This window comes from Nymphaea colorata, chromosome 6 (assembly GCF_008831285.2).
Source record: "Nymphaea colorata isolate Beijing-Zhang1983 chromosome 6, ASM883128v2, whole genome shotgun sequence".
NCBI classification, from domain to species: Eukaryota; Viridiplantae; Streptophyta; class Magnoliopsida; order Nymphaeales; family Nymphaeaceae; genus Nymphaea; species Nymphaea colorata.
In genome coordinates this window covers 12,488,221-12,509,632 of record NC_045143.1, presented here as the reverse complement: position 1 = coordinate 12,509,632, position 21,412 = coordinate 12,488,221, and the positions used below count along the sequence as shown (strand labels likewise).

The window sequence follows — 21,412 nt, the reverse complement described above, 5'->3', positions numbered from 1 at the left end:
ACCACGTGAGTTGTAGAAATCACTCTTCCTTGAACTAAATCACGAATGTAATGACAGTCTACTTCAATGTGCTTAGTTCTTTCGTGAAAGACCGAGTTATTTGCATTATAAGTAGCTGCCCTGTTATCACAAAACATTTTCATAGGTAGTTGAACTGGAATGTCAAGGCTTTCAAGCATGGATTTAACCCATGTTAATTCTGTTGTCGTTTGGGCCACGACCCTATATTCTAACTCAGCACTAGACCGTGAGACCACATTCTGTTTTTTGCTCCTCCAGGATATAAGATTCCCTCCTACAAAAACACAAAATCCAGTAGTAGATTTTCTATCTTCAACAGATCTTGCATAGTCTACATCACTATAGGCTTGGACATCTAAGGTTTTCCCTTTCTTGAATAGTAGTCCTTTAACGGGAGAGAATTTTAAGTATTTGAGTATCATCAATGCAGCTTCCCAATGAATCTTCTTTGATTTCTCCATAAACTGACTCAGCTTTCCCACTGCAAAACTAATATCTGGTCTTGTAACTATCACATAAACTTTCCAATTAAAGATCTATACATCTTGGATTCTACAGGTTCTGACTGCTCATCATGTAGGTGCAATTGTGGATTCATGGGAATGGTGGCAGGTTTTGCCCCCAACATTCATGTTTCTTGCAATAAGTCTAAAATGTACTTTCATTGAGAGAGAACTATTCCTTCCTTGCCACAAGCCACTTTTATCCCAAGAAAATATCTCAAGTGTCCAAGATCTTTAGTGACAAAGTGCTTCTCAAGAAATTCTTTGGTCTCAAATATACCTTGTTTATAGTTGTCGGTCAATATAATATCATCAACATATACTGCCAAGATAACCATACCCAACTTTCCCTTCTTAACAAACACTGAATGATCAAGAGGTGACCTCTGGAATCCACTCTGTGAGACAATATCAAATAGTTTATGAAACTACGCACGGGAACTTTGTTTCAGTCCATATATGGCCTTCCGCAATTTGCACACCTTCCCACACTCCCCCTGAACCTCAAAGCCAGGTGGTTGTTGCATATAAACTGTCTCCTCAAGATCGTCATGCAAGAATGCATTTTTGACATCCAATTGATGCATCTGTCAGTCATACTGAACTGCAAGAGAAATCAAGAGGCGAATGGTACCTAGCCAAGCCACTGGTGAGAAGGTGCCAAAGAAATCAATACCATAGGTCTGAGTATATCCTTTTGTGACCAGCCGAGCTTCATAACGTTCAAGGGTGCCATCTGCATGGTATTTGATAGTGAATACCCATTTGGATCCAACAATATCACAACTGAAAGGAGAAGCAACAACGTCCCACGTGTGGCGTTCCTATAAAGTATGTATTTCCTCTTCCATAGCCTCGCGCCAATTAGGGTCTAGTAATGCTTGCTGATGAGATGTCAGAGTAGTATAAGTAGACAGAGCATGAATGAATTAGCGCACCTTGTCACTTACATATTCAGACGTCACAAACTATGAAATGGGATGAATGGTGCATTGACGTTTACCCTTCCACAAGGCAATAGGGAGATCCTGCGAGTCAGAGATAACCGAAGTTGAGTAATCAGGTACACTTACCTCAGGAGAGGATGATAGAGGAGAGCCATGTGAAAGATCCTGTCGGCCAGAGTAGACTAATGGAGGATCCGAAAAACGATTTCGGGGTGGTGATGAACTCAGAAGGGACATAAGCGGGAAAGGTGGGATTGGCAAAGGGCATTGAGGGAGACTTTCAGGGCAAGAGGTAGATGATTGTGGGAAATATGGACGGGACTCAAAGAATGTGACGTCCGCACTGACATACTCTTTCTGGATGAGAGGGTCAAAGCATTTGTAGCCTCGTTGGTTCTTGGGATAAGTGAAATCAGATTTCAGATTCTTAAGTAGCTTTTCTTTGTTCTCATTTGAATCTGAATTTCAAATTGATATGTGAACATTCAAAAAAGTGGGTGTTGGTAAGAGTACATCCAATTTCAATGTGATGGTTTTGACATGCAAAACGCTGCACCATGGCTAAACATTTAAATAGGAGAGAAGAGACAGAGAGATAATACTCAGCCATGACGGCACACAGAGAGGGAGACTAACTGAACTTATAGATACATTTTCGGGCTTGGGCAGCAAGTTTATTTCGCTTTGGTCCAAGGATATGAACAAACCGACAAAGCATGTGCATCCAAACACACGAGGTGGAGTTTGAAACAATGGAACGATCAAGGTAAAACATTTGAATTGGAATTTTGTCAAGTATAGATGAGGATGGTAGGCGCTTAATGAGGTAACATGCAGTTAGGATCGCATCTCCCCAAAAGTAAGATGGTACATGGCTATAATACCATGTTGACGTGAGAGAAACAGAGAGAAGAAAACACGTCAAACTTGTTATTGATCACTTACCCTAATCCTTACTTAAGGGAGAATTATGGTACAAAACAGAATTACATTGTAAACCAAAAAGTTATTGAAAATAATTAAAGAACTGTCAGGTTCTTTAATATTCTAAAAACTACCTCAAACGTCAACACACATGACATGTACAAGTTTACTTTGCATTTTCTGTTGTCAACAGGATATTGTAGAAAAAGGGCACTGAAAGAGCAAAATGTAGAGCCATAAAATAAATGTTTTGTCCTTATGGGTTAACCAAATTATGAGACAGAGCAATGAGAAACTTAACCACTCATCAACTACATAACCTTGCAGCCGTGGAGCTGTTTAGTTGGATTGATACGAAGAAAGGTACTCAAGCAAATTCAGGCACCAATGCAGTAGAGGAAATTAAGTTGGCAACGAACAAGAAAAGAAACAGCATAAAAGATTGGTAACAAATGATAAATGAACATGACAACCAAGAAAAAGTGTCAAATCCAGCTACACAATTTAGGCTCGAGAAACTCTTGCTCAAAATAAAACAGAACTTAAGAAGAAAAACTAAATGCAAGCTTAAATTATCTGCTTGGGAACCATGCACAAATATTCATGAATGTCCTTCAGCCTGTTATATATTGTCTCTTGTGTTTGGAGTAAGTCTAAGGCAGGGAAAAAAATAGAAGAGGGATAGCTACGTCATACAGGTGTAGGGTGCAGGTGCAACAAATAAGAATTCATAATTAACAATTAACAAGCTATGTTTCTAGTGATGATTCAGTAAAACATAAAGCAAATTCTCTGTTGCTGTACATAACTCCGGTGAGTCGTCTTTGAATCTGTGTTAATTAGATGCGGAAATTTGAGCAAGCTATGTGGGACAAACAAAAGAGCAAAAGCATTGAATAAAGTGTCAGACCAAATATCATCACGTAAGCAGTCTCACCTCAAATTCAGCTTTAGGCCGGAGAATGTAGTTCTGATGAACAAGCCTCTGATCACCAAGTGACAAGTAATATTTGATTCCACATTGCCGCACCTTTATCCAATCGCTAATGTTAGCTTGTTCAGTAGCAGTTGGTGATCTCAGGAACATCTCAATATAACTGAAGAAAAAGGTAAAACACAGTAATCGATGATGGAATCAAAAGCCAATGCAAGAACCAGAGAAAGAATATAAACAACAACAAGAATGATTTTTACAAAGGACAAGACTGAATTCATTAGTAACAACTTGGAATGGCATTGTCTATCCATCCTTCCAGCACATGCTACGTGTTGGTCAATCCAATCGGCTTATATGAATTTGATAGTTCATCGATCAAATCACTTACTCCTCACTTCGTGTTTCGCTTCCATGAAATGGGAAAGTTGCAGGTGAACCTGGTGGCTGTTACACAACATATATTTCTATTCGTCAAAAATTATGGTAGACAACAAAGTTTTTAGGAGATATGAAGGGAACAAATAAAAAGACTCAATATAATGGGAACATCAAATACAATCATAATAACAAAACCCATAGTTAGTTTTGCAAATAGCAAAAACAAAATGAACACATACATACAAAAAATGAAACTATATGCAAAAAACGAAAACTATATGCACACACACACTTTATATAAAGAAATACAACTTCATTTGCAAACTTCTCGCTGGAACCCTTCAAGAAGAAACAAGGCCCTCGATGAGACCATTTGTTTCTAATATGAATGTTAAACTTTACTGTACAATACTTATTGCAATACAAGGAGAAGCCTATAGTATAAAGCGCAATAATAAGAGATTTGTACAGTTAAAAAAGATGGATGAGGAAACAAAAAAGTCATCCTTTATCAACTCTAATCGCTACTTAAATAGAGATTACTCAAAAATTACACAGCAGTCCACCTTAGTACAAGAAAGTAATAAAATAAATCTTAATGAAAAATTTTACTAAGTACCACCAACTAATAAATATTTCTCTCACTACCACAAACTTATAAATATTTCTCACAATAGTCCCCCTTAAGCTGGAACCCAGATTTCTATCATGCTCAGCTTGTCATAAGGCTTCAAAAAGATAAAGCTTGCAACCAGCTTCTTGAACACATCAACCATTTGATCTCCTAAGGCTACATGAAGTGTAGATACATCCTGATTATACTAAATTCCAAATATAGTCCAAATTCATCTCAATGTGCTTTGTCCTCTCATGAAAGACAGGGTTTAATCCATCTCAGCTAGTAGTGGCTTTATCATCACACTTCATCACTATGGAACAGGAAGTTCAACATGTAAATCAGTTAATATGGATTTCATCCACATTAAGTTGGCTATGGTATAAACCATAGCTCTACATTCAGATTCTACACTAAACTTAGCAATGACATTTTGCTTCTTGCTCTTCCATGTACCAAATTTTCTCATAAAAATACAAAACCTTGCAGTAGTTTCCATCTTCAATGCTGCATAATGCCTTAATCAGCAGCACCATATGCTACTACATCAAGAGGTGATCCCTTCTTAAATAATTAAGCCTTTCCCAGAAGAAGAATTTAGATATATAGGAATTATCATAGCTACATCCTAATGCATTTTGGTTGGTGTCATTGCAATCTGACTAATCTTACTGAGAACAAGAGATATATCAAGTCTAATAACAATACCATAAAGCAGCTACCAACAAGAAAGTGATAGCCAATGCTCTCACCTAGCTCATGCTATCCATGAAATAAGTGCCTCTTGGGGTCCATGAGAATATTACAGGTTTAGCACCCAACATTCTTGTTTCCTTCGATAAATCCAGCACATCCTTGTGATAAGATAACAGTATACCATTTTACCTTTGGCCACCTCAATGCTCAGGAAATGCTTGATGAGCCCAAGATCTTTGGTGACAAAGTGCTTCTAAAGAATCCTGCATGCTGCTCCCTATAAATATTATATCATCCACATAGACAACCGTAACAACCACTCTATTGTACATCTTCTTAATAAATAAATAAATATTAATTGTTGATTTACAAAGGTCAAGAGAAGACATAACTTGAAATAAATAAAAGAGGTTGTAAATTATAAATAGGGCTTCGCAGGAATTATAAAAGAAGGTTTCAAAGTAACAAAAACAAAAAAGAAAAAACCGTAACTTTATATTTTCATCTTCTCACCCACCCATGGAACTACCTGGCCACAACTGAAAATTTTAGAGAAGATGAGTATAGGGATATAGAGGGTGTATGTACATGCATACATACATACATATATGTGATTGTGTGGCTGAACATGGGCTTGAAAGACTGGAGTGGACTCCCTCATCAGTTTTGAGGTTCGAAAATAATTGGAGAACTCACTAGATATTTGTGCATGTTATGCAATGTACTTTCAGGCATTGTGAGATCCTATTATTTTTCGTGTATGTCAAGCTCTAAATTCTGAGTTATGGGACTAATAGACCAACGATGAAAATTTTTCTGCCTCATGGGAGGCAGATTTTGAAGAATCATGTGTTTGGGTGCTGGTCTAGAGTGGCATTTAAGCCTGCTGTTTGTTAAATGCCAGCTCATTGTCCTAGTTCTTTTTAGTTTAGCCTCAAAGGGTAGTTGTTTGTGTTTTTGAACATGGAGTTTTGGCAGGACAGAGAGTATACCTGAAGTCAGGGACGAAAACAGGCAAGCTGAGTTGATTTTGTGCATTATTATGAAGATGCTATTTCCAATGGTGTGCATGTTTATTGTTTTCTTCACGTGAAATTTAAGGTTCGGTTGGATTTTTGAACATATAACAGAAATTTGCATCGTTAAGGACAGTTGTTTTAGTAAGAATTACATTACCTTAAGTGGTCTTTGCAAATTCCATGTTGCAGCTCTTTTTCCTGCCTTAAAGGTCTTGCTAGATGACGGAACTTGTGATTTGAAAGGACTGTCCACAGAATTTTAACAGAGACCTGTTCAAGTATATGAAAAATATTCTCTTCTCTTGATGGTCCTGACTTATTATATGGAAAAGTCGGTGAGCTTGGTGCTGCATTATCATCAGATTGAAGTTTAGTTACAATGGCAATATTTCAGTCAGGCCTTAGCAAACTAAATTTGTTTCTAATTATTTGAACTGGTGTTTAGCAAGTAATTTGAGCAAGTTTATACCTAATGACATTGATTTAATTGTCCCTCAGCTGCTTGAAACTAGCAATTAATTAGTTCAAGTTCTGGCTCGTAATTTTTTGTCTTATTTGTGATCGATGGAATTGGAAATATCATACTTAAGTCAAGTACGAGTGTAGACTTATGTGGACGTGTGGCAGTTGGATGAAGAGGCTCCATGAGTAAAGACAATATATATCTATTCTTATATGGCCAGTCGTGCTCACCACTAAGATGTGATGATCTGTTGAGCCAAAAAGACATTTAGAACTTCAATTCAAATCCCGACTAGGAATGAGAGCCAATAAGAAATTAACTATAACACTCAAAAAGAGAGTTGGGATTCTAGATCAGCCGGCCTCAGTTCTGTGAGGGTGGAAAAGCTTGAAAAATCTTTTGGTTGGAGATTTGTCCTCCCGCAATCTTTTAGAAACGTCAATCACCTGCCTAACGGCTTTTTCCTACCTAGATAAAGACTGATAGTGCATTAAGTATGTAAGGAACTTATAGTTCTGAGTTTTTGCAGGTGGACCTGGAGCATCAAACGGACCTTGAAAGAGAGGATTTGGAGCTTGAACAATTTCTTTTGTTTGTGGAGACACAGGGCCAGGTATGACGGCATTCTAGGGAAATCTCTTCCAAGTGCCAAATATGACATGTTCCACAGCTCCTAAGTGTGGGCTCCTAGGATTGTCAGACCATGAAAACAATGTCCCACGTTAAGAAGGATGAGTGATCTAGTATTTTGTCCAATAAATTATTGATTGAGTGTGTTGCTTGTTTTAGCCTTCGTGAAAATGGTAAAATTTGTACATGCTAATGTTTTTCACATGCCTATAAATCTATGTATTGTCAGTTGCCTTTAATTAATTCATGATTGTGTAAGCATGCTAGAAATATAACTGTTTAGAACAGTTTTAAGCAAGTTATCAAGTTGAGTACCTCCTCGGCCCCAACCGCACAGTAGTAAGCATCCTAACATAATATTACTTAGGACAGCTAGGTACTGGCCATGGATCAAATCTACTCTCCATGGTTCGGTCGTTGATTTATGTAAAATGAATAATATGGAATCTCCTTTCCCTTGTGATTATGAAATGATGAGTATCGACTGAATCAAATATGTGAAATTCGCGTTTTATTTACACAGTCTGCTAGGTGGGCATATGCACCCATTATTATATATGTTTAATGCGGACCACGAATTGTATGTTAAAACTTGAAAGCTGTAGTGATACCCTTTGTGTATTTTCCAACTAGTTCCAAGGAAAATGACTGAATATATGACCTCCAAATGAATGTGTTTTGGGGTTGGTTTAGCCTCGAAGTAGTTGAGTCAACCTTGTGTTCTAGCCGAAAATAATGTCTATGTTTCTCACATCATTTACTGCTAAGAAATGCTAATTTGAGTTTGAGATCAGTTGAGCAAGGCAATTCGTTTGGGATACATCTCGCCCACACCACTAGTATTGCCTGCTCGGAGGGCACGTGGTGCAAGGCCCTAAGGTATGCAATATTATTGCATATTGTGTTTGGAGCATTGGACTCTCGCCTTGTCAACTCTAGGTGTCCTAGAAAAGACTGAGCAATTCCCATTGGAATAAGTTCTTCCTTGTGGACTGCACTACCGATGCAGCAAGTATAATCCGTAATATTTCAAACCACCATGAGGGTTGTGTAAGATTTTGAGATATTACGCCAAACCACTGGACTGAATCCTTTGTAGATGCGAGAAGAGAAGAAGAGGAGGTGACTGCAGGTGCAATAGAGAGAGAGAAGAAAAGAGGGCAGCAACCGTGGCCCTTCCTCCTTGTCATTAATATAACCTAATGTATGCTACAAGTAAATACAGAAAACAACAAGTATTTACAAGTATGCCACCGCCCATTATGTTTAGGTATATGGGCAAGATGGATCGGGTCTGTAGACCCGATCCAATTTGTACAATCTTAATAGCCCCCCTCAAGTTGTGCAAGAGGTTTGATCATGCACAACTTGTTCTTCAATTCCCAGAAATGGTGCCCTGTGAGCCCCTTGGTAAAAAGATCAGCCACTTGTTAAGACGTGGCTATATAAGTAGGAACAATCTCGGCTTCCTCGACCTTTTGACGAATGAAGTGTTGATCAATCTCTATATGCTTAGTGCGATTATGTAGAACAAGATTGAAAGCAATCTTGATCGCACTTTGATTGTCACAGAATAAAGATGACTGAGAAATGGGAAGGGAGAGTTCCCCAAGCAGATGACGTAACCACGAGGCTTCAGTTGTGCCTGCAGCCATTGCCCTACATTTTGCCTCAGTGCTGGATCTGGCAACTGCACGTTGTTTCCTACTACTCCAACAAATAAGATTGGAATCAAGGAAAAGACAATAACCTGAAACTGATCGTCTATCGTCTGGATCACCTGCCCAATCTGCATCAGTGTAGGTGAAAATGTTATGTCCATTCAAAATAGTTGACTGTCTTGTGTAAATGAGTCCATCCCCAAGAGTAGCCTTAAGGTAACGCAAAATGCGTTTGGTAGCATCCATATGCCCTTCTGTGGGTGCATGCATAAACTGAGATACTTGATTCACTGCATACACTATGTCTAAACGTGTAAAGGTGAGATATTGTAGCATTCCAACTATACTCCGATAGAAACTAGGACTTGAGTATGCATCACTCCCATCAAAGGCATTCAATTTTGTGTTGAAAACACTAGAAGTATTTATGGGCTTGCAATTTGTCATACCTGCTCTATCCAGAATATCAAGAGTATATTTATGTTGCGTAAGAGTTAATGTGTCACCGTTTCTATCAAGCTCAACACCCAAAAAATACTGTAGTTCGCCGAGATCCTTCATCTTGAATTCTTGTTTCAATACCTCCTTAACATGAGATATATGACATGAAGAATTTCCAGTAAGAACTATGTCATCTACATATATGAGTAGCCAAGTGGTAATTTCACCCGCATGATATATGAATAAGGAATGATCAAGTGAACTTCGGAGAAAACCAGCCTGTTGTATATGAAAAGAAAATCTATCGAACCATGAGCGAGATGCTTGCTTAAGCCCATACAACGATTTTTATAATTTGCACACCCACTGAGTTGGATCATTGGTAACATAACCTGGGGGTTGTTCCTTGTATACCTCTTCCTTTAGAAAGTCATGAAGGAAAGCATTTTTAACATCCAACTGATATAAAGTCCATCCATGTGAAACTGCAAGAGAGATGATAACACGAATCGTTCTCATCTTGATGACTGGACTGAAAGTCTCATCGTAATCTTCCCCATACTGCTGAGTGAAGCCTCGAGCCACAAGACGAGCCTTATATCTATCAATGCTGCCATCGGGTTTGTACTTGAGTTTGTAAACCCATTTTGTATCTGTGTAGATAAAGTTGTGCTGTCCAACTGAGTATCTGTGGCTGTCTCTAACTCATCAATAATTCTGTCACTTTGTGCATGGAATGTATCAGCCCCTTGGCCTAATACTTCAACATTCAGCCATGAATCATATACATCATCTCTTACATTAAGTGTTGTTTGTGGCTCCTTTAAATCCTTCAATCTAAGCTCATCAAAAACAACATGTCGTGAAATATACACGCGCCCAGTCTTTGGACTGTAACATCTATAGCCCTTATAATTTTCTGCATAACCCACAAATTTGCACATAACAGCTCGATCTTGAAACTTATTTCTCAAGGAAACATCAAAATGTATGTAACAGACACACCCAAAAACATGTAATTCATTATAATTTGGTTGTTCTTGGTGTAAAATAAAGAAAGGTGATTTTCCTTCAAGTAGAGACAATGGCAGTCGATTAATGACATGAACAGCAATATGAAAAGCTTCAGTCCATAAATTCATGGGCAGATCTGTGTCATGCATCATACTTAGTGCACTTTCAACTATATGTCTATGTTTTCTTTCAACAATGCCATTCTGTTGTGGTGTGTGTGGACAGGAAATCTGTCTAGTGATCCCATGATTTAGTAAATACTCAATAAAATCATTTGAAATGAACTCACCACCACCATCACATTGGAAATGCACGATATTACTAGAGTATTTGTTTTGGACGAAGGCATGAAATTGAGTGAACAAGCGGAAAACCTCTGATTTTCTATTCATGAAATGAATCCAAGTGTAACAGGAATAAGAATCAATAAAAACAACATAATATCTACTTCCGGAAGAAGAAATAGGAGCATGCCCCCAAACATCAGAATATATGGTATCAAATAACTTCGAAGCTCGCTTATTTATTGACTAGAAAGGAAGAGCATGGCTCTTACAAATATGACAGCTTGAGCACATGCTAGACTCATTTACTGGACTTAGACTAGACTTTTGTAATAGTCCGTCTGCAACAAGACTTTGAATGAAAGACTGGCTACAATGTGCTAAACGACCATGCCAAATGGATGGCTTATCATACTCTGCTATATTGACTTCACTATGACTGGGAAAAGATGAATCTGAAAGACAAGACTTGGACACTTTTGGAGCTTCTTCAATGACATACATGTCTCCTTTGCGAACACCCTCAGCGAATGTCTTCTTGGTTCGAGCATCCTTGACATAAACAGAAGAAGGAGTAAACTCAACAAAGGAATGAGTATCGTCAATAAGCTTTGACACAGAAATGATATTTTTTTTTACGTTTGGAACAACAAGAACATTCTTTAAAGGTATGGAGGAATGAGCCATGGATATGTGCGCATTTCCAATATGTGATATTTTGTGATGGGAACCATCTCCTGTGACAACTGAGCCTTTAGCTAAATAAGGGAGAGCACTAGAAAGCTTACCTACGTCACCAGTCACATGGGCTGCAGCAGAATCCACATACCATTGTCCTTCTTCATTTTGCTTAATATTGACTTTAGACAAGGCTGTCATTAAAATCTGTTGCACATCAGTAGGAATGTTTGATGTTGCAATCGTGTTCAATACAGCTGACCCTACTGCCTTATTGTCACGTCTGACTTGTTTTCCCTTGTTTTGAGGGTTATGCCAACATTCTGACTTCACATGACCTCTCTTATTGCAATAAAAGCAAGTAGGTATCCTTCTTTGTACATTTGCCTGAGCATTTGTATTTGGCGTTGGAAGAATACCTCTCCCCATGCCTGCCTGTGAGTTCCAAACCCTAGGACGGCTTCCTTGCAAAGCATGGGTCCTGGTGACTAACACATTGTGATGGCCAGAAGGAAATAATTCTTGTCGTTGTATACGACTTGCTTCATGTTGAATCAATTTTGCTTTCAGGTCTTCAAAAGAGGGAAGAACAGGTAATACCTCTAAAGTAGTGCAGAAAACATCAAAATCTGACCCCAAACCACTCAAAGCTTGTTGTACCTTGTCCTTGTCACTGACTGGGTGCCCGATGATTGCAAGTTGGTCACTGACATTTTTGATTTCATGTATGTATTCCAAAACTGAACATGTTCCTCGATTGATATCTTGAAATTGCCTCTTGAGTTGTAGAAATCTTGTTTCCGATACTTGATAATACGTGGTAGCGAGTACATTCCACAACTCCAATGCTGAAAGATCATCATCAACGCCCGCCAGAACTTCTTCTGACAATGAGGAGGTGATATATGCTACGAGGGATTGATCATGTGCCATCCACGTTTCATATTCAGGATTAATTTCAGCAACGGTTTCTTGAATTTGCCCTGCAGCATTCTTCACCTCTCGCATGATCCATTCGGGTGGCGTAGGTGTGGTGTCATTGAGATGACCATAGTTGATGTGATTCAGCTTTTGGGAGATGAGTTGAGAGAGGAAACTGGACGACAATATGGAAGAATTGTGGTTGTGATGGCCCATGGTTGATTTTGAGGCTAAACGTATAAGGATGAAGGCTTACAGTAGATACTAGGGTAGATGATAGCAACCAGAAAAACGGAATTTTAGATTAGGGCAGACGTCAAGAATAAGGGTAGAGATCAAGGATTTCAGGGTTAGGTCAAAGATTTTAGGGTTAGGGCAGAAAAACAGAAGTTAGGGCAGAAATTAGGGCAGAGATTTTAGGGTAGGGCAAAGATCAAGGGATTTTAGGGTTAGGGTTAGGTCAAAGATTTTAGGGTTAGGGCAGAAAAACAGAAATTATGGCAAAGATTTTAGGGTTAGGGCAGAAAATAGAAATTAGGGCAGAGAATGAGACTTCTTACCGGACAATCTCAGTGGCAACAACCTGGCTCTGATACCATGTAAGATTTTGAGATATTACACCAAACCACTGGATTGAATCCTTTGTAAATGCGAGAAGAGAAGAAGAGGAGGTGAATGCACGTGCAATAGAGAGAGAGAAGAAAAGAGGGCAGCAACCGTGGCCCTTCCTCCTTGTCATTAATATAACCTAATGTATGCTACAAGTAAATACAGAAAACAACAAGTATTTACAAGTATGCCACCCCCCATTATGTTTAGGTATATGGGCAAGATGGATCGGGTCTGTAGACCCGATCCAATTTGTACAATCTTAACAGGTTGTCTCCCAACCTAAGGTTGCACATGGTGTCAACGCGTTTGCGTTTTGCATCTCCATGAGCTATAAATAAGAAATAGAAATGTGAATGAATTGTAAAGTACACTGATTAATAAATTGTGTGCTAAATTTTCCTAAACAAAGATTGAAAGCTTACATGAGATAAATTATATAAAGTTGTACAGTGTATTATCTTGTGATGGTTGTTTAGACCCTTAGATTTTGTACTACACGGAAGAGATTATTGATAGTCTAACATAGTGCATGTCTTCTTCTGTGTGTATTTGTGGCTATGATTGATTATGTTCTTAGTTCCCAGATTTTAGCCCTTACCCTAGAGGGTTAGGGATTTATTTGGCTTGTTGTCATAACGGCTCAGCCTTCCATTGTTTCTTTTTTTTCATGACTCAGCAGGCCATAGCAGCAAGTTGATGTTGGTACTACATCATGTCATGTTTTGTGTATTGTCGTGCTGGTGCATCGTGTCTTGTTTTTATGGTCCATGGATGTCTTTTTTTTCTTTTGAAACACCATCATTTTGTTATAAGCTCATTTATAATAATGAAAGTCATTTTGTACGAATAGTTTACTTGATGCCTTCTGCTGTAGGAAGAAAAGAGGTGAAAAATCGGGGCGTAACACCATGTGCTACTGTGGCCACGAAGAGCTCGGTCATTAGTGATGTCTGAAGGCATTGAGAGCCTTCGGCAAGCTAAAGACGCTTTGGTCAAGTGCAGAAGAAGTAGACCTTGATGCAGACATGAGATCTAGGGATGCTCTCGAGGACGGTAGTGGCAGTGGGTGTCCAACTTGTGATTGAAAGCTAGCGAGTGCAAACATTGGTATAGGGTATTGGCCTTGGCTCAGGAGAGCTTCCAGGACACATGAGTTGCCAAATTCGTGTTGGCTTCGTCTTCATGGTGATGAAAACTTGGTCTAAACCAGGGTGCCCACCAAGAACCTAAGAAGGCTGAGAGGACAGCATAGCCATTATAGGAATTGCAATAAGAAGACACGAGAAGAGAGAAAACACTAAAAGGTTCTTTATTTCATTCCATGCGATATTCAAAAATGAGGCACAAGGAGATTTTATACATAGAAGCATACCCTCCCTTCCATAACAGAAAATAAAGGAGAAATCCTAATTGCCAAAATATAGGAGATTTTATAGGTAGAATCACAAAAAAGTTTTTCGGGTTTTAAACAGCGAGGTTTTAATCGAGTATAATACAGCAAGCTTGAAAAAAAAGATAAATAAGGTAAATTTTCAAAATCAGAAAAAACTAAAAATAGGGGAAAATGAAGTGAGAAACTAATAATGCAAACATAAAAAAAATAAGTAGATTTGCAACAAATAAAAATCATAAAATGAAAAAAAAATAGTTTGTCATTTAAAAAATGAATAATAAATGAAAAAACGGAAAAAACATGAAAAAAATGTCCTTTTTTGCATCTTTTTCGCGTTTTTGTTCTTTTATCATTTTTTTTAAAATGCCTTTTTTTCTTAAGGTTCAAATGGCTAATTTATTTATCACCTTTTTTTTTAAAAAAGGCATGTTTTTTGTGACTACTATAACCTAGATTCGGGGAGCACCAGTAGGTGTGGACTTGCATGTGTCGTGCAAGGTTGTTGTTTTTAGCCTGTGCGGCATAGGCAGCACATGTACAGGCCCATGAAGGCATTAACTAGGGTTTCTAACCGTCGAAGACTTTGCCCCTAAGTGGGGATTCACCTTTACATCTACTCTTTGTCACATGGGTACTGCTGTAAAGGCAGCGTACCCATACCGGTCAGGTACGACACCGGTGCTGGTACTGGTACTGTCCGGGTACCTCTTGGGCACTGGTCAAACAGTACCGAACACAGTCAACGTACCCAGGACCGTATCCGTCCAATTTCAGACTTAATCAAAGTTGACTGATTCCTTCCCTATCCAAAATTGAGGATTTCAGTTTTGTTTTTTACACCATTTACACTTAGGAAACACATACAAAGCTGTGTTTTCATATTTTTGTTCAATAGTTTCTTCTTTAGAAACTATAAATTTTGAATCATGAATGTGTTATTTTGGTTGAATTCTTATTTTATGATATATATATAGTCGTACCCCCGTACCCAAGTTTTTTGAAAATAGTCCGAACCAGTACCCGTACCAGCACCCGTACCGGCACCCGTACCCGTACCTATGTGACATAGCATCTACTGCTCCAGTCCAGTATGTTGTGTGGATCGAGATATGATCCAACTGGGTTTGGAGATGCAGCAGAAGCTAAGAAGCTAACCCAGGATGGATTTAAATATGGTGTGGTTGACTCATGCGCTTTGCACTGCACAGGCTAGACACTTGCTGACATGACTGAAACGGCCGGTGTGCATATTGGTCAACCCAGTGTCAGCAAAGATTGCTGACAATAGAGTGTCAAGTTAACCACTTTTGTAGGTTGGAATCTGATGTAGCACCGTATGGTCAGAAGACTCAGAGCATTGGTGTGTGACTCATGTGCAGGACCAAGGCGGGTCCACATCACCAAAGCCACATCGGCACCAACATCTACACCCACTTGTGTTGATTGGGTGCAGTAGACTGAGTGTTGCATCTATGTGATATAGTTAGAACTATCATGACAACTTAAAAACAAGTGTATGCACCTTATTGCACTTTAGCTTGTAGATAGGCTCCCTAAAGGATGAGACAAAGCTATTGTTGATTCTGATCTGCCAAAAAAGAAGAAGAAAATAATCAAGTGGCAATTGAGAAGTGGCATTTGCAATTGAACAGGTAACAGATAACAACCTGTGCACAGTTAAGGTCTGGTTCAATGTAATTTCTGAACAATGGGAAGATGCTGTCAACAAGGTTTTCTAGTGAACACATATTCCCAATATCATTGTTGACTTTACTCAAAAGACTGAAATGAACACCACCAACCTGAATCATAGTGAAAAAGCAACAATGAAATGAAGCCTCATTTCAGATTATAACATCACTGCTGCACTTAGACTTTCAGACTGACTTACAACTGCAACCCGAAAATCCAGCAATGGTTGCAATGATGAATGTAAGGCAAAAACACCATCAACTATCACCTGGAAAAACAAGACTTCAAACTGACAACTCAAGCCAAAGAATCCAGCAAAGATTGCAACAACGAATGTAAGGCAATAACATCATTAACTATCACCTGAAAATACCATTATGAATAGAACAAAAAGCAAACCACAACATAGAAGATAATTCAACATACTACTCCAGGTGAGCAACCGTCCAATATCCTCTGTCCAACACGTGCCTTCTTCTGAAAGTCAAATATAGGTACTTCTACGGAATTCCCCTTCAACAAATCCTGTTTGCAATTGAACAGATATATGGCAAACTGAGCAGACTTTCCCCTTATCCAGTAACAAAATCTATAAAAAATTTGAAGCATAATTAGGTACCATAAGGTTTTTCCTTAATTCTTCCAAGTCTATCGAATCCAATTCATTTCCAATATCAAGTCCATTCTGGTAGTCCTCCATTGATATGACAAAACAACCAAAGACTGATGCTATCTTCTTGGCTAAGCTTTAGAAGATGTAGAAAAGGTATGCATATATGCTAGTTATAAAATAAAATAAGTGAGCGAGCAAAAGAGAGAGAGGGATAAAGCAGATGCACAGACAAAAAAAGTACCTGGTCTTGCCAGAGCCACTGGGGCCACCTATGCCTACTGTGATAAGGCAACTCTTTTTTCTTCGAAGTTCTTGAATGGCTTTCACCAGCAGATGATATCCCAAGTCAAAAGACTGACCAAAATCCAGAACAAGGCATCAGAACTAATACCAAACAAAGTGAAAAGTATGTTGTGAAAGTTGAACATTAAGAAATTAGAATATAACCATTAGCCTCCTTATGCACAGAATCCACCTGTCTATATATATGTCAGAAGGTGTTACTGAGCTTGTCCAGTGCAAGGTGGCCTAGCTGAAAACATATTTGAGTGCATCTTTTTGGAAAACTAACTGGATACAGAGGATCTCAAAATCTACAGCTAAGGAGTCAAATAATAGACAGATCTTTTTATGTATAGATCAGATTTTTTAAGGCAGAAGAGATCACCCCATCGTCAAACTTGAACTATACCTGATGAAGCACGACCTTTTTGTGTTGACTCCTAGGTTTTTGGACATGAAGGTCCCTTTTCTAAAGTTTATTTTGCTAAAAGAGCCACAGGTAAATATGATATTTGCTAGAAAGCTCACACACTCAAGTTTGTAGTATTGTCCCTATACATCTTGAGCTTGAATATTATGGATTATGGTGTCACACACAATTTTCATTAGTTTAGCCTCCCAAAAGAGAGATTAACATGCCCTCTAGAATTAGATTTTAACAAATTTAATCTTCATAAATCGTTAGCCATTAATTTTCTATTATCAAAACATTTGAACCTCTTTATTTAGAACCTTTAGGTTATGCCTTCTGCGTCCTATTCATATCAATTTAGAAACAGTGTAAAATCTAATTTACCGGTCAAATTTTTATGATTTTGAATTCTATAACATTAGGACATTTTGCGCCCATAAATATGGTCTTGGTCAGATTTGCAAAGTGGCACTTTCAGTGCTTGAGGCCAGGAGGCCCATGGGCAAGATCAAAGTAGGAACTAGGAAGCATGATTGATTTTATCATGCCAGATTTAAGCTGGGAGTATCAATTAAAAGGCATTACCCAGTCTCACTCATCTCTCTCTCTTTCCCCAGAGTATTGGATGAATCCATCCAAACTGAAACTACAGATTTTGAAGAAAAATGGACGGTTGCCATAAATAACAACCACATACCATCTTTTTTTATGTGTACTTTAAAGGAAATGAAGATTTGGACTACTTAGTGGAGCCATTTGTTTAATTATTTTTCAGGGTGAGTGGATGTTTCTTCCATTGCCCTCCTCCCCTCTCTGCCTCTCACTCCCGGGGTTAACAGAGCATGCTTTGGGACCTTTATGACACAGGAGAGGAGCCTACTGGGACCGGACAACGACCACGAGGATCATAACCTAGACCCCTTGTGAGTGGACCGCCTTACTACCCACTGCACTATCTTCTGGTTTCTTCTCCAATATAGTTTTTCTCCTCTACAGTAAAACGAACTGTTTCAATTTATCAGTTAAATGTATGATTGTGCTTCCGAAATATGGGAACTTAGATGATCTGCTGAAATATACCTGTTGCGTGAGACCAAGGGAGAAGAGACGAGGTTGAGAAAAAGAAAGAGAGAGAAAAACCACTTTGCTATTAAGCCTAATCTCTGATTAAAAGAGATTAGGGAGGGGTGGCCAAAACAAAAGTCCTCAATAAATATAAAAGATAACAAATAAGACATGTAACTTCTTAAAAATTTCATAAAACTACCTAACCCATTAAAATATTCTAACACTCCCCCTCAAGCTGGAGCATACATGTCAATCATGCCCAGCTTGTCACAACCTCTCGTAAAATCGCCAATAGGTAGTGCCTTAGTGAGTAAGTCTGCTGCCTGGTTCTCTGATGAAACATGCACTGTAGATATAACTCCTTCTTGCACCAAATCTCTAATGAAGTGACAATCAACCTCGATATGCTTTGTCCTCTCGCGAAATACATAATTATTAGCTATGTCAACTTCAGAAGTTGAACCCTTTTTAAACCTCAACATTTTCCCTGGATACGACTTTAAATACCTAAGAACCATCATGGCTGCTTCCCAATGTACCTTCCTCGGTTTCTTCATAAATTTGCTCAAATGTCCCACTATAAAACTTATGTCTTGACGAGTGATAGTTACATACAGCAGTTTCCCAATGAGAGATCTATATGATTTGTGAGTCGACAACTTCAGATTGATCTTCATGCAGATTGAGACGAGGATTCATAGGTAGATTAGCAGCTTTTGCTCCAAGCATCCTGGTCTCCTATAATAAGTCCAACGCATACTTCCTTTGACATGGAATTAGTCCTTTATTAATTCTGGCAACCTCAATGCCTAGGAAGTATCTCAACTGGCCAAGATCTTTTGTTACAAAGTATTGTTGGGAAACTTCTTTGTAGCAGAAATATCCTAATCATTATCTCCTGTAAGAATAATATCATCCACATACACAACTAGAATAAGCATACCTGAAGCCTCTTTTTTGATAGAAAGGGAATGATTCAATGGAGACCTCTGAAATCAATACGTCGACAAAACCTCATACAGTTTATGAAACCAAGCACGATGTCTCCATTTGAGTCCATATATTCCCTATGAGCCTCGAGATGGTATACCATAGATATCGAAGCACTTGTCCACAAGATGACCCATTTTCCGACAATGGGAACATTGAAATCGGCTACGTCCTCCAATCCCCTATACCTCTTCCTCTAGAGACAGGAGAAGAACTTGACCCACGTCCATTGGGCACCACCAATACTGATGTCGGTGTGCCATTGATAGGCTGAGGTAGAGTGATAGCCAGACAACTTAGCCTGTTATATGCCTCTGCCAAACCAGGGATATCACTCCCAATGAGCATGTGTGGCCATTGAATATTCTCGGAAGAGACCTGCCAAAAACTTGGAAACCATACTTTGCTCATAATGAGTCTTATAGCACAACTTCTATGGGAGTTGAAGGGATTTGAGTCGCTCAAAAGTGGCTTTGACAACTGGAAAATATTGAGGCAAACTCATATCATCCTGTTGTAGTTTGTATAATTCTTCCTCTACCTGGAATACCTTACTCATATTCTTATCATGTGAATAAGTCTAACATAAAAAGTCTCACATCTCCTTAGCAGTGGTGTAATATGCAATGGTAGGAGCAATAGAAGAGTTCATACTATATATCATCCAAGACATAACCATGTTGTTATCCTCTTTCCAAGAAGCATACTTTCCAGTCTTGATTACTGCTTCATATTCCTCACGTAAATATTTTTTTCGATGTCCAGTGACCGACATGATGAATGACCTCCACCAGATTTCATAGTTAAGGCCATCGAACTTAACTGTAAAACCATAAGAGAATGGATTGCCCCCAATTTTATACTCATGAGAAGAATAAGTTTGGGATTTTCAGGCATCGTAAATCTGTCCACAAGAATTAAGCCAAAAGAGAATATATATATATATAGTAGAATAAAGCTGATTAGAAATGAACCATCGACTATCACCACACTGCAGAAGTAAAAAATATTACGTTGACTGTCAACACATAACAGATTGTAGAATAATGGATTGGAGAACTCTTCACGGCAGACTAAACTTCTGCTGAATCATAATACTTAATCTGATAAATTTACTGAAATCATGAACAAATCCAGTAGACCTTTGTAGAAAGAACTCTCACAAACATGTATTTATATATACAAGCAGACCATAAGATGAGCAGCACTCTTCCAAAAAAGTATAAATACTTTCACAACAGACTGTTGTCCGCTTGCTGGCAGCCACACCACGACTAATACACACACAAAAAAAAAAATCCTTGTGAGTCTTCTAATCCATGACTACTTGTGTTGTCACCTCCAACGAAGACTGGGTTTTAATTTATCTCACAATTCTGCATTAGCAGATAATTGTCTCCTAGCATCCACGAACCATCAAATCAAGAAAAAAAATTACAGCAATCTTCCTTGACTCCAACGACATTCATAGAGAAGTGTCACCATCACACCCAACTCTGAAGATGATCTTCACATCTCCGACGTTCTTTTGGCTCTACAACGACCAGCTCTAGGGCATCTAATCACTACCGTGACATGTTCAGTAGTGATTAGATCCCTGATCTACCACAAGTCACAGCCCCTTAGAGCAAACTGATACACACGAACAAATCTGAGCAAGAGAACAGAGATGAAGAAGAGGAGGGAGGAGGTGAAAGACGAGAGATGAAAGGAGGAGATGTAGCTGGCGTTAGGCAGATCCAAGAAGGACCAGCTCTGATACCATGTTGCGTGAGACCAAGCGAGAAGAGATGAGGTCGAGAAAGAGAAAGAGAAAAACCACTTTGCTATTAACACTAATCTCTTATTAAAAGAGATTAGGGAGGGGCGGCCAAAACAAAAATTACATATGGGTCCTCAAGAAATATAAAAGATAACAAATAAGGCATATGCTTAAAAGTTCAATAAAACTACCTAACCCATTAACTAATATTCTAATTTCTAACAATACCCACGCACAAAAAAATTGTCTTCCTTTGTGGAGGATGCCTACAGATCAATATGCAACTGCAGCATCTTCAAAATAAAGAAAGAGAAAAGGAAAAAGAGTCTTTCTTCCATGTCTACTACCACATCCACTAGCTTGTTATTTAGATCAATGGCCATCAACCTATAGACATTAAAGTCATCTTTGGAAATGAATGACCATCCCCCCACCTTGTTCAACATAATTTTGAG

General features: G+C 38.6%; 1 protein-coding gene across 11 annotated transcripts in view; it reads right to left on the bottom strand.

Annotated features, from left to right (window-relative positions):
• The window catches only part of LOC116256082 (uncharacterized), a 103,102-nt gene that overhangs the window by 80,552 nt on the left and 1,138 nt on the right, over nucleotides 1-21,412 (bottom strand). For 8 of the 11 annotated variants that reach the window (XR_007573606.1, XR_004173043.2, XR_004173044.1 and 5 more), the window contains exons 2-9: nucleotides 16,685-16,797; nucleotides 16,450-16,576; nucleotides 16,257-16,355; nucleotides 16,030-16,098; nucleotides 15,806-15,940; nucleotides 15,661-15,726; nucleotides 3,721-3,776; nucleotides 3,333-3,492 (exon numbers count right to left, since the gene is read on the bottom strand). Coding sequence is in view for 7 of the 11 variants with exons in the window: in XM_050078301.1 (XP_049934258.1) it covers nucleotides 3,333-3,492; nucleotides 3,721-3,776; nucleotides 15,661-15,726; nucleotides 15,806-15,940; nucleotides 16,030-16,098; nucleotides 16,257-16,355; nucleotides 16,450-16,576; nucleotides 16,685-16,797 (825 nt within the window). In the remaining 4 variants the exon portion in view is untranslated. Of the gene's footprint in view, nucleotides 1-3,332; nucleotides 3,493-3,720; nucleotides 3,777-15,660; nucleotides 15,727-15,805; nucleotides 15,941-16,029; nucleotides 16,099-16,256; nucleotides 16,420-16,449; nucleotides 16,610-16,684; nucleotides 16,798-21,412 lie in introns of those variants that run through there. The other 3 variants (XM_031632250.2, XM_031632251.2, XM_031632249.2) reach the window with 3 other exon arrangements.